The following is a 17,735-nucleotide window of genomic DNA, read 5'->3' as shown; positions in this document are numbered from 1 at the left end:
GACTAATTTATCAGCATTTTTCGGCATTCGTGTTACCGCCAATTTATATCAAAGTATTTGCTCACTTGTCAATTGTACTATTATGAACAAAGAACAAAATAATTGTTTCTTATTGAACTATGTAATGTCTTTAACTGAAAAGTGAAAATCTTTAACATGAACCAGAATAAAGCACATTCTGGATGCTACCACAATTTTCGTGACAATAGACAGTCTGTTTATATTCATAGTGAAAAGCGAGTAATTTGTAGCAATTTGCAATTAAAATGAAAGCTGTCAGGTGAACACCAATCACAGAGTGGCCCATACTGTAGCAATAAATGACAAAATCAAGTTTCCGATACAGCTTGCCGTATAACGATCACTCATGACGATTTAATGAAGTATTTTTATCTGTCTCCTTGTCACAGAGCAAGTGCCCGACGTCACGCAGTGGAAATAAACACGTACTACCATGTGCACCTTTTGTGGATGAATCTGAAATTGTTTGACAACTAGATAATGGAATAAACCAATAGTTCAAAAAGTGACTGCTTGCAGTTTTCTGTAATTGTTTATCGAGTTACGCTACATGGACGAAATTACCACAGAGTGCACAAAGAATACAAGGGCTATAAAAACGATAATTTTTTCTAACTTGAATGTTTAGACTCCATTCGTGTAACACGCCCCGACATCTGCTCACTCCATTAAAAAAAGTTGAGATTTTAGGCGTTCATTACCTGTTACAGAGCAGGTAGTACCCCTTTAAAAAGTCGTCAGCCGTGGCTCCCCGCTGCTACATGGACTGTTGAACTGATTAAGGTACTAGACCAGCGTTCAGGACGAACGGGGCTCAACAGCCCAACGCGGCATCCACTTCTAGGCTTTCGTGATTGCTTGACATCGGTTAAGACTAGTGCGAAGACTGTTTCGGTGATCTTTCTCCCCTTTGCTCTACAAAACGGTTGTTTTGCTCCATAACTAATGAGCTGGTCGCCAATGGGACTTTTCCGCCGCACCCATACTGGAAGAGACGCAACAAATATGCACCGCAAGGTTTCAGTCATTCCTTCTGAAGCTGAAACTATCCAAAAGGCGTGGTGTCGTTATCACCGGACTCAGCTGTTATCCGTACTGCCAGCCGCTGTGGCCGAGCGGTTCTAGGCACTTCAGTCCAGAACTGCCCGACTGCTACGGTCGCAGGTTCGAGTCCTGCCTCTGGCATGGATGGGTGTGATGTCCTTAGGTTAGTTAGGTTTAAGTAGTTCTGAATTCTAGGGGCTGATGACCTCCGATGTTAAGTCCCGCAGTGCTCAGAGCCATTTGAACCATTTGTCATCCGTACTCATTTAGTTAAGAATTACACCTCTCCTTGACCAAAGTAAATTGTTTAATCGACACTCGAACTCCTTTCTTCTAGGAGTGCTAGTTCTGAAAGGTTCGCAGGGGAGCGTCTGTGAAATTTGGAAGGAGGTACTGACGGAATTGGAGCTGTGATGACGGGTCTTGAGTCGTGCTTGGGTAGCTGCCCGCGAAAGGCGATGGTCCCTAGTCCGAGTCTCGGTCCAGCTCACAGTTCTGATCTGCCAGAAAGTTTCATTTCAGCCAGAAAGTTTCATTCTGGAATTGTTTAATCGCTCTGAGCACTATGGGACTTAACATCTGTGGTCATCAGTCCCCTAGAACTTAGAACTACTCAAACCTAACTAACATAAGGACATCACACACATCCATGCCCGAGGCAGGATTCGAATCTGCGACCGTAGCAGTCGCGCAGTTCCGGACTGAGCGCCTAGAACCGCTCGGCCACCGCGGCCGGCGGAATTGTTTAATCATCAGCATTATTTAATTATTTGTCGGCTGGAGATGATTAAGTTCAGTGTATTGAGGTGCACTGTTAATTTATTATACTCTTAGTCGTAAGTTACTATTGAGTTTCAGTAAGTAAGTTATGCCAAAATATTCGAACAAAAGTTCAAAGTTCATTGATGTCTCATATCCTGACTAGCAGTCCATATTTGTAGACTCCATTTCAACAACCACCGCACTAGCACGCATTCTGAAACAGGCAACCGTAAAACATATTGTCGAGCACAAAGACTCTTAAGTGCGCGTTGTTGCATCTCAGCAACATAAAAGTGTACCTATAATGAAAAAACTGGCGTACGCCATTTATGAAAGACTCTCCCAAAACTAGCATGACTAGTGAATATGTAAACGTTACTACCGATAGTTATTGCATTGTCATATGGTTGCGTGTCAGTGCTGAATACGTTTCATTGCAGTGCATTACCATGAACGTAGTTGTTGTGTGAAATTCTTCGTTCAGTCCAGGAGGGGAAAGCTGTATTTGAGACCTATATTCGTTTTCACTCGTTTGAAGGCACACGCGAAGTGTTCGTAGCAAAATTTCCGAATGCCAAGAGCCGTGTTAACAGTATCATACACGAGATACAGGGTGACAAATAATGATCTATATGAAACAAGATCGTCATAACTTCTGAATGGTTGGAGTTAGGACGTTTGTTGTAGGCGCGCAGTCCGGAACCGTGCGACTGCTACGGTCGCGGGTTCGAATCCTGCCTCGGGCATTGATGTGTGTGCTGTCCTTAGGTTAGTTAGGTTTAAGTAGTTCTAAGTTCTAGAGGACTGATGTCCACAGCAGTGGAGTTCCATAGTGCTCAGAGCCATTTGAGCCATTTAGGACGTTTAAACTTCACAGTTGGCCAAGGAGCATGGTGGGAATTAGTATGCGTATGGTTTGGTTTAGTCCACTTGGAAGGGTTCATCAGTAAACAAAACTGGCTCATTTGGACGACTGAGAATCCGTATTTCGCGATCGAGATGTGTATTGACCCTCAACGAGTGACTGTGTGGCGTGCAGTGTCCAGTCGCAGAATATACAGTGCGATAGGACTTGGTGGCGCCGTGACTGCGCAAAGCTACGTGAAGGATTTCGAAGATGATTTCTTCCCTGTTATCCAAAGGGCCCTCATTTCGACAAGATGTCGTTCTTGCAAGACGGGGCTCGAACCGATCGAAGGAGGAGAGTGACTATTGTCCTGGAGGAGCACTCTGAAGACCACATTCTGGCTTTGGGGCACGAAGAGGCCACTGGCATGGGCCTCGATTGCCCACCATATTCTCCGGAATTGAACATATGCGACTACTTTTGTGGGGCTATATTAAAGACCAGGTGTACAGCAATAACCCCAAAACCATTGCCGAGCTGAAAACAGCCATCCAGGAGGTCATCGACAGTATCGGTGTTCCAACACTTCGGCGGGTCATGCATAATTTCGCTATTCGTCTGCACCACACCATCACCAGTGATGGTAGGCATACCGAACATGTCATAACCTAAATTCCAATACCTGTAGCGACGTTTACATGTCGAATAAAGTGTGTGTACGCCGCAGTTAGTAACTATTTTACGTTTCTTTCGTACATTTCAATAATTATCACCCTGTTGGAGAAAAATTTGTGTACAACAGGTTCGGTTTTAAATGCAAAACGAAATAGGCGCCCTTGAGTTAGGAACCCTGCGCTGTGCCTATATTGAAAGGAGAATTACTGATAGTAAATGAGTATGCAACTGATCGAATTTATCTGGTGTTAAATACACATTTTGTCGTAAAGTTTTTCATGAATTACAACTGAAACCATAAAGCGTTACAACTGTGTAACTGTAAGGTGGCAAACAAACCGAGACTATATGATTATAGCAACTGATTTCCCGAAAACAATGTTAGCCAGACAGACGCGATATCATATTTGGTGTCAGACGAGGTACGGCCTCATATATATAGCCATGTTAATTAACAGAACGCCAGGTGTTGATTACCGCCCAATCCTCACGAGATAGTCGAACGTTCACTTCCCGCTGAGACAAACTGGGGTACGTTATAATCAACGTTCTTTGACTAGGCTGTCAATACACGAAATTAGCGTACAATTTTCAGAGAATTCTACATCCAACTAACTGATTACGAAAAGGAAAGCAGTGACTTCCAACAAGATGGAGCAACGTGTCACACATCAAACGTTTCACTGAATCGTGTTCACGCAGTTTTCGCAAATAAACTGGTCGTCAAGAGTTGACGGCGACCTCCACGTTCCCTAGAATTATCTACTTGCCACTTTTTCCTTTGAGGCTACTTAAAGGAGAGAGCTTACGCATTCAATCCCTCAAAGTATTGATGCTCTGAAGCTGAACATTCAACGAGAAATCAAAGCAATTCACAACAATGTTTGCGTCAGATAGCCGTGCGGTCTGAGGCGCCTTGTCACGGACCGCTCGGCTCCCCCCGTCGGCGGCTGGAAACCTCCCTCAGGCATGGGAGTGTGTGTGTGTGTCGTCCTTAGCGTAAGTAAGTTAGTTTAAGTCAGATTAAGTAGTGAGTATGCCTAGGGGCCGATGACCTCAGCAGTTTGGTCCCATAAGACCTGACCACAGTCCTTTGCGTCAGACATTTCTCTCTGTCCATGTTGATCCATTGTGGACGTCGGATGTCGGACAGCGGCTGGTCAAATATTGATGAAAGAAATTCACCAAAGATCCGTGCAAATTAGAAAGTTATTTTACTATATTTCCGCTGCCAGTTTCGGCAAATCAGTATGTCATCTTCAAGCTCCTTCATAATAAAAGTATACATGTAGTGTACATCAAAGTGTACCACAGTAAGCTTTATAGAAAACGACGGGTAGTAATAAAGTACTTAGAAACTACAAAATGCAAGTAGCAGCGTTAAGACAAATACTTGTGTACAACAAAACAAAACAGAATATGTATACATACTGGTTATCTTTGAAACTATTTTAGCATCACAGAGTTTTAAGAGAACATGCCAAACATTGGAATGATCAAAAGTAGACAATATACATTCAGAAGCGCAACCGAACGAAGGTTCTCAATTTTTTAATATAAAAAAACATAATTCTTATAGATGAGAGAACCCCTAGTTCATATGAGGACCTATCCTCATTCAAAGTAAAATGTCGCATTATAATCTATGAAGTACACAGTGGTGTGCATATCTACAGCCTAAGTATTATCACTACTCGTGATATATCATAATTAATTGTCACACCATCAAAAATGCAACCTGAAGCAAAACCCAGCGGCAGACAACATATTACGTGAAAAACTGAATGTGAAGAACATGGAAGGATACTCGAAAAATACGTTATATACGAGATCAAAATAGAATGATATGACTTTCTGTCGCTTACATTACATAACAGGTCGGCAATACAAGAGTGGTACAAAGAAGGACTTCAAATCGATATTAACTAAGGGGAGTCCTCCAAAATCTCAGCTGACAACGTCACACAACTTCCCTTGTAGCATAAGGTACAGGTATCACACTAGCGACATAGCTACAAAATGACGAACCCATCCAAATGGGAACTGACACATAGCAAGTTGTATCGCGATATGTAATGCGGGGATGGACGAAGGTAAAAGATAAGTAAGTATGCAAAGACCAACAAAACATCAAAGTATAGGGCCTCTAATTAAGTAACATACCTATACACAAAAGGGGGGCAATAATTGTGAGCGAAAAAGAAGTTCATAAATGACATCATATAATAAACTAATTATGATTTAACAATGTGATTCGAAACATTGCAAGTGACGGAGAAACCCAAGGCGATGAAAGAATGTGTTGGTACAGGTCTAAATATGCCAGAGGTCTCAAGCTGCTTGCGCCCCACAACAGTACCTCATAAAATAAAAACACGTAATTACCGTCAGCTCGGCATGAATCAGAAATCCATAAACACCATTAAATGCATATCTGATAACAACATTATAACAATCCCCATAAGCTATGTGGTGAAGTAATGGATGAAGTTAGAACACTGATAAAGTAACCGAATCCTACGCAGGAGACGCATCTTACTCGAGAATGTGAGCATTTAAGTCACCTGCAACACACTTTACACATAATTTCCAAACTTTACGAAGTTTTCTCACTGCCACCCCGCACATATTGATGAAAGAAGAAAAGTTTATAGCTTACTACACTTTCGCTGTTCATGCAGCAAGACTGCCGCATTCTTACTTCTTTTCTACTAATTCTGTTCCCGACACATTTAGTAGACAGTATCCACTTATGGTGCTGAGTGTACCTGCAAAATTATATCATTGTAAGATACATAGTTCAAGAGACAAGACTTCATAAACATTTAGCTGCATGAAAACTTAGCTGCAAGATGACATTAGCTACAGATACTATTTAAATTTGTGTACAAATATATGTGAAATATATTAAATATATCTGACATGTGTGTGCACAGGTGGTGACGTGGGTAAAATGCGTCTCCTAAATCCGTGATCGACTTCAACATGACTTGGTACAGAAATTATATACTATCTGGAAAGAAGTACTGTGGGGGTAAGATCCACAAGCCTCCTATTGGGGTGGGAATGATGGACAAAGAAAGGTATGGGAGGAGGGGATGGAGAGACTGAAGTGATAGAAAAGGATGGATACAGGTAGGGTGGAGGAGAAGCTGGACAGAGAGAGGGAGAAGGAGGAGGAGGAGGTGGATAGACAGAGAGGAGGAGGGAGAGGCGAACAGAGAGAGAAAAGAGGAGATGAAGAGAGAGAGGAGGCAGAGGAGGAGGAATTGGAGGAGGAGAGGGAAAAAGAGGGGAAGAGGAGGGCATATGTAAAGAGAGAGATGAGGATGAGATAGGCAGAGGTAGGGGGAGGAGGAGATGGGACAGAGAGAGATAGAGGAGAAGTAAATGGACAAAGAGTGAGGGAGGAGAAGGAGATAGAATGAAGGGGGGAGGAGAAAATAAACTAACAGAAAACTGGAATGAATACAATCCCTGCCAACGCTGGTTACTGAGCTAGTCATTAAGAAAATTTAATTACAACTTTTACGTTATGGATTCAGCTTCGTACTGTTCATCATGTATTACTTCAGGTATATGTCGATATGCAGCAACAGGGACCTTACAGCTGGTACTTTGGATACGTGAGCTCACCCGGTGTCTGGTGCTGCGCAGGTATCGAGGAAGCGCACCGCGCCGGCAAGGTGGCCAGCCTGATCGGCGTGGAGGGCGGCCACGCGCTGGGCAGCTCGCTGGCGGTGCTGCGCATGTTCTACCAGCTGGGCGCGCGCTACCTCACGCTGACGCACGCCTGCAACACGCCTTGGTGAGTCGCCGCCGATGCTGCCGGCTCTACCTGCTGTCTGCTGCCTGCTCTACCTGCTGTCTGTTACTCGCTGCTGCCAGCCGCCATGACAGAGGAGCAAATGAAAGCGAACGCATATTCGCAGGCATTTCGCCTGTGTTCACTCTCATTCACTTATATCTATGCACATGCGTTAATACTAGAGGAAACGGGAAAGAACAAGAGATGACGAACGTATCTCATGAATGCTGTGTTATTATGTTTGGATTAGTAATCGGCACATAGGATATTACAATACACAAAGTTTTGGGGGAATAAACGCACATATTTTTTATTGGTGACTGAGAACAGTGTACTGAAAAACATGACAGCAGACGTTATTTCATTTGCAAACCAATGATTATAGCGATTAGGAGCACTATGTTTTTAAGTTGGTTAGTACCTCAAAGTACATGTGACAAGACCAAGCCCCTGATACTTACATTCCCCAGGGCATCAGATGACGTGTTGAAGCGTACAAACATGAATGCGAAACGGGAAGTCTGTACTGACAGGCGTAGTCGACTTAGCTGTGCATTTACGAAAGTGCAGAAAATATTAGGTAGTAAATAATATGACAAGTTTCCCGGAAAACTGTTTGATGCAAAGAAAAAACAAGTAACACACTGAAGTGGGTGCATATGAGGGTACCAGTGATCAGAATATCTGCACTTACACCCCTAACACCCTATATACAAACATCAAAAAAAGTTTTGCATCATCTCGGTTGCGAGATTTCCTGAACCTGTGAAGAAAGTTGGAATAGAGATCAACATAAACATCGTTTCTGACCTATTTATTGCTCATGAAAACCACACATTGCATGTTGTACCACCATATAAAGAGACCTTCAGAGGTGATGGTCCAGGTAGCTGTACACAAGGGTACCTCCAGTACCCAGTAGCACGTCCTCTTGCATTGTTGCTTGCCTCTATTCGTCATGGCATGCTATCCACAGGCCCCTCAAGGCATTGTTAGTCCAAATTGTCCAACTGCTCAACGGCGATTCGGCGTAGATCCCTCAGACTGGTTGGTGGGTCACATAGTCGATAAGCAGCCCTTTTCAATCTATCCCAGGCATATTCGGTAGGGATCATGTCTGGAGAACATGCTGGGCACGCTAGTCGAGCGATGTCGTTATCCTGGAGGAAGTCACTCACAAGATGTGCACGTTGGGGGTGCGAGCTGTCGTCCATGAAGATGAATGTCTCGCCAATATGCTGCCTTTATGTTTACACTGTCGGTCGGAAGATGGCATTCATGTATAGTACAGCCGTTACGGTGCCATCCATGGCCACCAGCGGTGTACGTCGGCCCACATAATGCCACCCCAAAACAGCAGGGAACCTCCACCTTGCAGCACTCGTTGAACGGTGTGTCTAAGGCGATCAGCCTTACCGGGTTGCGTCCAAACACGTCTCCGACGATTGTCTGGCTGAAGGCATATGCGAGACCCATTGGTGAAGAGAACGTGATGGCAATCCTGAGCGGTCCATTCGGCATGTTGCTGGGCTCATCTGTACCGCGCTACATGGTGTCGTGGTTGAAAAGACAGACCTCGCCAGAGACATCGGGGGTCAAGTTGCGCGTCATGCAGCCTATTGCGCGCAGTGAGTCGTAACACGACGTCCTGTGGCTGCACGAAGAGCTTTATTTTTTCAACATGGTGGCGTTGCTGTCAGGGTTCCTCCTAGCCACAATCCCTTGATTGCGGTCATCCACTGCAGTAGTACCCCTTGGATGGCAAGGGCTTGGAATGTCATCGACAGTTCCTGTCTCTCTGTATCTCCTCTATGTCCGAACAACATCGCTTTGGTTCACTCCAAGAGATCTGGACAATTGCCTTGTTGTTGGCCCCTTCCTGGCACAAAGTAACAATGCGGACATGATCGAACCGCGGTATTGACCGTCTACGCATGGTTGAACTACAGACAACGCGAGCCGTGGACCTCCTTCCTGGTGGAATGACTGTAAGTGATCGGCTGTCGGAGCCCCTCCATCTATTTGGCGCTGCTCTGCGTGGTTGTTTACATCTTTAGGGGGTTTAGTGATGTCTGTCAACAGTCAAAGGGACTGCGTCTGTGATACAGTATCCACAGCCAACGTCTGTCTACAGGAGTTCTGGGAACCGGGATGATGCAGACGTTGTCTTGATGTGTGTAGTTAGTAACAAGATGCTGAACTTTGATATTCAGAGGCAACTGTTTTGGATGAAGTAAGCAGAAAGACGTACGAAAGGAAGAATTAAGGTCTCTCACTTTGTACGTAAATGTGAAATTCGTGGAGGTAGTTCAGACGACACCTAACGGCAGCTCCAGCTAAAGCACTCCCCTTGCCTTGATAAGTACGTCCCCCAGCGTCCACTTGCACTAAACTGTGCGCTCTCTGGTTGTAAATGTGCAGATCTGTCACTTTTAGCTAAGAGTATCAATAGATATCTTCTACTTTCCGCCCTTTTGCAGCAATTGATAGTACCAGGTCGTGAACACATTGATTCGCTGAGATGTCAGAGTACTGTTAAGTGAGAACCGTAGACACTGAGTATAATCGCTAATTCCGTCTAGTACGTTCTTAATATTTGTTGTAATGAATATAAAGGCAGGAAGGAGAAAAGGCGATTAATGGTGAGATGGATGGCGCAAATCGGCAAAGCCTATGTCGTAGGCCTATCCTTAACACGATGATGCCTGACCGTCGGATGATGAATAATCTGTTTTCGCCGTCTGAATTAACTTTGCAATAAAATAACGCTTATAAATCGGCATCAGATTTTGCTGTCATGCAACTGAGTGAAGATAGGTTCGTCTTCTGGAATGTGCTTTGAGCATGTAAGGCTGCGACAATGGCAGCCGATCCATTGCAACAACGTATGAAGCCGACTAACAACGAATACTTGTTAAGAAACACTACAAATGATTATTACAAGGGGACAAGATGTAAATTAAGTAGTAGAAATTAATAAAGCAAATCTTCAGGTTAATATAACTCAAGCTATTTAAACACTCATAATAAGACACTACATTTTATTCCATTCGTTTACTAAGACAGCTATGATCGGAAAGAGTACAAGGCAGTAAAAAAACACGCTAGCATTTGTCTTAAAAACAAATGCGGATCGGAAACAAATCGTTGAAAATATCTCTGAGATTGGGAAACTGTGGTAATAACTATAAATTGTGTGATTTCATGAAGAATTTAAGTTCACTAATGAACAGTTCAAGTAAATTTTAAGGAAGTCACCTTCAGTATTCTCTTTAATTCCTGCAGCAGTACTCTATCAGTACAACTTTATAACGAGTGATGTCACACATCACTTTAATCCAATGGTGCCTAACAACATGTTGTAACGTACAACGGTTCTCAGTCGTCGCATTCATATTCGATTTAATAATTACGGTTGTCAGCAAGCTCGCGACAGTTTATATTGCCTTTTGACTATGATTTTATCTTTAATTGACGATAATTTTCACTTGATGGAAAAGTTTGTGCGGCACATGACCGACACACGACCATGCGCTTGGACCGACTCCGCCAGACTCCACAACTAGGTGACAACGACGTTTCTGGCCTCAAACAGTTCAGTCAGTCAGGGGTCTGGAATTTTCTGATGCTCGTGTAGGATTCGGGTTGTGTCAACCAACAGTCAGCCAGACGTGAAGTGTGTTCGCAGTTGCGAATACGGACAACCATCAGCTGTATTACGGAATGACGACTGTGAAACTTGTGCCCGACCGGGACTCGAACACGGACTTCCCGCTTAACGCGAGCGGTCGCTTTACCAGTGGGCTACCCGAGCACGACTCATTGCCAAACCCGACCTTCCATACGGCGTCAACAAATTTTCACTGTTGTCATTTTCTTATATACCTGATAGTTGTCCATATTCGCAATTGCGAATTCATTTCACGTGTTTCGTAACGGCTGCAGTCGTCCCAGACATTGTATCGTAATTAGGAATAACACAGGTACTGCAGTATCGTAATAGTTATGGAGGACGTTGTTCCCAAATGGGTGACACCGTGCCCCGTCAGCAAACTATCATGCAGGAAACTACACGTCAGCAAAACGTCACGAAGTCCTTCTTCCCACACTGAAGGCAAACTGCCCAAGGGAGATTGCATATAATGTAAGTGTTATGCAGCTTTCCTTGGTATCAGTACAAGACTTTACACAATCACTACGTGATTAAAAGTATCTGGACACCTGGCTGAATATGACTTACAAGTTCGCGGCGCCCTCCATCGGTAATCCTGGAATTAAATATGGTGTCGGCCCACCCTTAGCCTTGATGACAGCTTCCACTCTCGCCGGCAAAGAATGTTTCTTGAGAAATGGCAGCCCATTCTTCACGGAGTGCTGCACTGAGGAGAGGTATCGATGTCGGTCGGTGAGGCCTGGCACGAAGTCGGCGTTCCAAAACATCCCAAAGGTGTTCTATAGGATTCAGGTCAGAACTCTGTGCAGGCCAGTCCATCACAGGGATGTCATTGTCGTGTAACCACTCCGCCACAGACCGTGCATTATGAACAGGTGCTCGATCGTGTTGAAAGATGCAATCGCCATCCCCGAATTGCTCTTCAACAGTGGGTAGCAAGAAGGAGTGCTGTGATAGTGCCACGCAAAACAACAAGGTGTACAACCCCCTTCCATGGGTGCAAGCCACCTACATGAAAAACACGACCACACCATAACACGACCGCCTCCGGATTTTACTGTCGGCACTACTCACGCTGGCAGATGACGTTCACCGGGCATTCGCCACACCCACACCCTGCCATCTGATCGCCACATTGTGTACCGTGATTCGACACTCCACAAAAAGTTTTTCCACTGTTCAGTCGTCCGATGTTTACTCTCTTTACACCAAGCGAGGCGTTGTTTGGCATTTACCGGCGTGATGTGTGGCTTACGAGCAGCTGCTCCAACATGAAATCCAAGTTTTCTCACCTCCAGCCTAGCTGTCATAGTACTTGCAGTGCGTCCTGATGCAGTTTGGAATTCCTGCGTAATGGTCTGTATAGATGTCTGCCTATTACACATTACGACCCTCTTCAACTGTCGGCGGTCTCTGTCAATCAACAGACGAGGTTCGCCTGTATGCTTTTGCGCTGTACATGTCCCTTCACGTTTGCGCTTCACTATCACATCGGAAACAGTGGACCTAGGAATGTTTGGTTGTGTGGAAATCTCGCGTACAGACGTGTGACACAAGTAACACCCAATCACCTGACCACGTTCGAAGTCCGAAAGTTTCTCGGAGCGCCCCATTCTCCTCTCTCACGATGTCTAATGACTAATGAGGTCGCTGATATGGAGTACATGGCACGAGGTGGCAGCCAAATGCACCTAATATTAAAAACGTATGGTTTTGGGGGTGTCCGGATACATTTGATCACGTAATGTATGTCGGATGGGTCTTTTCAATGAATTTTTCAGTACATCTGAGGAGAAAATTTCAGATCAGAACACTGATTACCGACGAGTAACATAACATGAAGAAGGCTAGCAATTACACTTAGATTATCAGCAATCGGAAATACTTGTGACTGTGACTGTTCGCCTTTCAGTAGCTACATATCAGACAGTTTCTGATGTATTCAGTGACGCATGCAAAACCGTTCAAGGATTTCATTAAAGTAGATATAAGATGGGCAACATCAGTAAAATAATATTAGGGAAATGTGAAATGAATATACGTCCTTCTACGAAGCATTGTTTTTAAATAATTAGCGTTCTTAAATAAAAATAACACACGTAGAATTATCTTAGCAATTTAATTTTTAGATGAAACCCTGTCCTGTAATCTACTTGTTCTACATAATTTCCACCTCTGTTAAGGCACTTACCGTATTGTTAACCAACATTAAATGCCATCCTTTTAGAATTCTGTCACCTGAGCATAACTTTCCTTTATTTATAACGCCCTGTAACTGTTGAATAAAGCACACTTCTTGATGTTTATGAGCGATGGGATGGCAAGGAAACGGTTGTGCCCAACCTGTTAGCCGTGCTGTCTGAAGCACAGCTCCCCGAGCGGGAAGGCGTGCCGGTCCCCGCCACGAATTCGCCCAGCGGGTTAGTGTCGAGCTCCGGTGTGCCGGCCCGCCTGTGGATGGTTTAAAAGGCGGTTTTCCATCTGCCCCGGCGAATGCGGGCTGTTCCCCCTTATTCCGCCTCTGTTACACTATGTCGGCAATTACTGCGCAAACACTTTCTCCACGTACGCGTACACCATTATTACTCTACCACGCAAACATTGAGGTTACACTCGTCTGGTGTTCCCAGATGAAATATCACGGTGAAAACTATTTTGTCCGCGAAGGGCTTCCAAGAAAATTAAAACACCCCAGTTATATCTTTTATTGGGTTTTGTGCGATTACCGGAGCTGCCAGACAATTATTATGAATATAATATTATGAATATATGACCGTGTGCTTAATGGATGAAAGGCCATCTGTTTTTCTACTGTGGTTTTGGGGGTATTTCATCAGACGGAGTAGTTAATGATTGAAAGGCTTTCTATTATTAAAGACCACAAATTTTGCGATGTGCAAACTGATATATATTTTCTATTAACACACAAATTCTGAAGCAGTTGCTACGTTCGCCTTATGCGTTTAATTACGGTTATATCTTTTATTGGTTGTTGATTTTAAGTACTTCGTCACACGCAATGATGATGGTTAACATTTACAGCAGTGCTCACTGCAATCCGTGATCATTTCTTGCCGACGCGTTTGACGTGAACACTTAATTCGGCACTTGTCACTTTTGGTTTTATATCACTCGCGAATCGGTATGGATGAGGCTGAACCCCACGACGATAAGGGGACGCGCTCATTTGTCACACTCCGGTGAATTTACAGTTTACTCCTCACTCGGCACATCCGTCACTGACACCGTACTCAGCTCGACCGCAATTTTTTTTGCCAGTCCTCCCAGTACTGCTTTGACCCGACACAAATCTCACTGCCTTCTGCAGCGCTCGGCAGAGGAATCATGTCTGCTATCGACTTGGGTGATGGATACTAATATCTATGTTCGTGGGATCACGGATCCCTTACAAAATGATCGCTTATTTACTTAGTTACGTTTAGAATAGATATTACAATAATAAGAATTTCGTGTGGTTCATTTCCTGGTGCAATTCTCTCAAGTGCATGCCACTTCGGTGACTTGAATGTCCCAAACCGATTCGAAGAATACCCACGCCTTAGTATGGAATCCGAATGACGTGTTGTTTATGGCGAATCTGCATGTCATTAGGAGGTCAAGAGTAGCGATTAATAAATGATATACAGGTACGGTACTTTGTTAGTAGTCTGTTGTCGATGAAGTAATGAAAAACACATAGACAGCGTCCCAGTGTTTCATTGGCACAACAGTGCCACCTGTCATGCAGCCAATCAATGGTGGGTCTGGTGGAGGAGAATATCGAACTATTACCACATTTGCTCGTAGCAGCGGAGCAGAGGAGTGTGCGCTGATATGAAACTTCCTGGCAGATTAAAACTGTGTGCCAGACGGAGACTCGAACTCGGGACCTTTGCCTTTCGCCGGCAAGTGCGACTCCGCTGCAGAGTGGAAATCTCATTCTGGAAACATCCCCCAGGCTGTGGCTAAGCCATGTCTCCGCAGTAACCTTTCTTTCAGGAGTGCTAGTTCTGCAAGGTTTGCAGGAGAGCTTCTGTAAATTTTGGGAGGTAGGAGACGAGATACTGACAGAAGTACAGCTGTGAGGACCGGGCGTGAGTCGTGCTTCGGTAGCTCAGTTGGTAGAGCACTTGCCCGCGAAAGACAAAGGTCCCGAGTTCGAGTCTCGGTCGGGCACACAGTTTTCATCTGCCAGGAACTTTCATATCAGCGCACACTCCGCTGCAGAGTGAAAATCTCATTCTGCAAACAATCATGTTTGACAGTGCATTGGTACTGTAATTCAAAACGTTAAACTGTAAATAATGTAAACGGAACAAACAGGAAAAACATTAACATTAAACATCGAAAAACCTGTACGTAAGTATACATGAGTGTGTGTGTGTGTGTGTGTGTGTGTGTGTGTGTGTGCTCGAATTAGGTCTGAGTGCAGTTCTTTGGTGATGGTGTGTTCCTCCCTACCACCTCATCTTCTCCCTCCCTCCCTCCCTCCCTCTCTCCCTCCCTCCCTCCCTCCCTCTCTCCCTCCCTCCCTCCCTCTCTCTCTCTCTCTCTCTCTCTCTCTCTCTCTCTCTCTCTCTCTCACTCACTTTCTCCCTCCCTCTCACCCACGCGCGTGCGTACACACACACACACGTACACAAAGTTTTTTGATTTGTTCAGTTACATTTCTTAATTTCAACTGTGATATTTTCAGTTACGTTACCACTGCACAGAGAAACGTTACCACTGCACTGACAAAGGCGACGTTTGCTCTGTGTTTGCACATCACTCTCGCTGCTTGACGCTAAGTTGCACACCACTGTTGCGTCCACTTTGATGACTGAAGTCGTTTAAAGTCTGACGCTGGCCTTGTAGGTCGAGAACCAGTTATGCAAATAATTTAATACCGTAGAACATCCCCAGTATTTTTACCTTCGCTTTATAATTATGAAGTTGGCGTGCCAATACGCTACGGAGTGCCCAGTTAATATTAGTAACTGGTAATATAATATTTAAGGTTGACTAACAAGTAAACTGTGTTTGGTGTACAAGATAGCGTTCAAATGGGTTGCATATTTATTTATGTTTGGTTACCAGAGAACGGGTGTTCTTGGCGGACGCTAGTCAGCTGTTTCCTGAAGATGGCACAGCCGGCCGAAAAATAGAAATAAACAAAAATCAGTTGAACAAAAACAGTTTACTTTCTATTCAACCCTAACAATGAATTTTTCTACCAAGAAGAAATTGAAGAATCTATAAATAAAGATAATATAATACTGGTTGGGAAGGAAGTGAGACAGGGTTGTGGCCTCTCCCCGATGTTGTTCGGCCTGTATACTGAGCAAGCAGTATAGGAAACTAAAGTAAAATTCGGAGTAGGTATTAAAATCCATGGAGAGGAAATAAAAACTTTGAGGTTCGCCGATGACATTGTAATTCTGTCAGAGACAGCAATGGACTTGGAAGAGTAGTTGAACGGAATGGACAGTGTCTTGAAACGAGGATGTAAGATGAACATCAGCAAAAGCAAAACGTGGATAATGGAATGTAGTCAAATTAATTCGGGTGATGCTGAGGGAATTAGATTAGGAAATGAGACACTTGAAGTAGTAAAGGAGATTTCCTATTTGGGAAGAAAAATAACTGATGATGGTCGTAGTAGAGAGGATATAAAATGTAGACTGGCAATGGCAGAGAAATCGTTTCTGAAGAAGAGAAATTTGTTAACATCGAGTATAGATTTAAGTGTCAGGAAGTCATTTCTGAAAGTATTTGTATGGAGTGTAGCCATGTATGGAAGTGAAACATGGACGATAAATAGTTTGAACAAGAAGAGAAAAGAAGCTTTCGAAATGTGGTGCTACAGAAGAATTCTGAAAATTAGATGGGTAGATCACATAACTAATGAGGAGGTATTGAACAGAATTGGGGAGAAGAGGAGTTTGTGGCACAACTTGACTAGAAGGAGGGACCAGTTGGTAGAACATGTTCTTAGGCATCAAGGGATCACAAATTTAGCATTGGAGGGCAGCGTGGAGGGTAAAAATCGTAGAGGGAGACCAAGAGATGAATACACTAAGCAGATTCAGAAGGATGTAGGTTGCAGTAAGTACTGGGAGATGAAGAAGCTTGCACAGGATAGAGTAGGATGGAGAGCTGCATCAAACCAGTCTCAGGAGTGAAGATCACAACAACAACAACAATAGTTAATAATAAATATTCCTTGGTCAATGGCTGCCTCAAAACGTGCTAGGAGACAACATTTCAATGTCGTGAAAATCATCTGAGATCAAAGATGTTGTCAACCGACAGAATTATAAATAGGAACTGAGGACGTCACCGCTTCACTGTTCCGTGTTATTTTCTCTCACACGGTGCTGGTCAGTGCTCCTCTGGAGCCGGTGTCTTTGACCCCAGCTGGCTGTTCTGTGTGGCGGACCACGTTCCTCCCTTCCTCTCACCCCCTCTCCACCATTCGCCCCCCCCCCAACCCCCACCCCCACTCCGGCAGAGACCGGACACCCAGTGTGCGGCGCTGATTGCCGCTCGCAGGGCCAAATACGAAATTGGAGTAACCGCCGAGGCGAGCACACGTGTGTCTGCGGCCGGCTGTGGCAAATGAAATCAGTGCCACTGGTGGAGAGGTGGGCAGTAGGCTACAGCCAGTAGGCAGTGGGCGGGGGGGGGGGGGAGGGGCTGAGGGGGGGGGAGCACGGGATGTAGAGGGGGAGGGGGGGGGGACACACAGGAGACGGGTAATTATGATGACGAACGCGGCACACCCGGCGAATTTATCGCTCCGGGCAGTGATTGGAGCCGGCGCGCACGCCGGTGGCAGCCATCTCGTATTTTAGCCACTCGTAATTGTTTTCGAAGTTCAGCAACAGCGAACGGTGACAAACGTTGCCATCTTTTGCAATGAA

General features: G+C 44.6%; 1 protein-coding gene across 1 annotated transcript in view; it reads left to right on the top strand.

Moving 5' to 3' along the window:
• Positions 1-17,735, top strand: part of LOC124789267 (dipeptidase 1-like) — a 1,467,693-nt gene that overhangs the window by 899,202 nt on the left and 550,756 nt on the right. The window contains exon 8 of the mRNA XM_047256565.1: positions 7,007-7,157. Coding sequence (XP_047112521.1) covers positions 7,007-7,157 — 151 coding nt within the window. The remainder of the gene's footprint in view (positions 1-7,006; positions 7,158-17,735) is intronic.

The sequence above is a fragment of the Schistocerca piceifrons genome, chromosome 3 (assembly GCF_021461385.2).
Source record: "Schistocerca piceifrons isolate TAMUIC-IGC-003096 chromosome 3, iqSchPice1.1, whole genome shotgun sequence".
NCBI lineage: Eukaryota > Metazoa > Arthropoda > Insecta > Orthoptera > Acrididae > Schistocerca > Schistocerca piceifrons.
The sequence above is the reverse complement of the archived record's forward strand: the minus strand, read 5'-3'. Positions and strand labels throughout refer to the sequence as shown.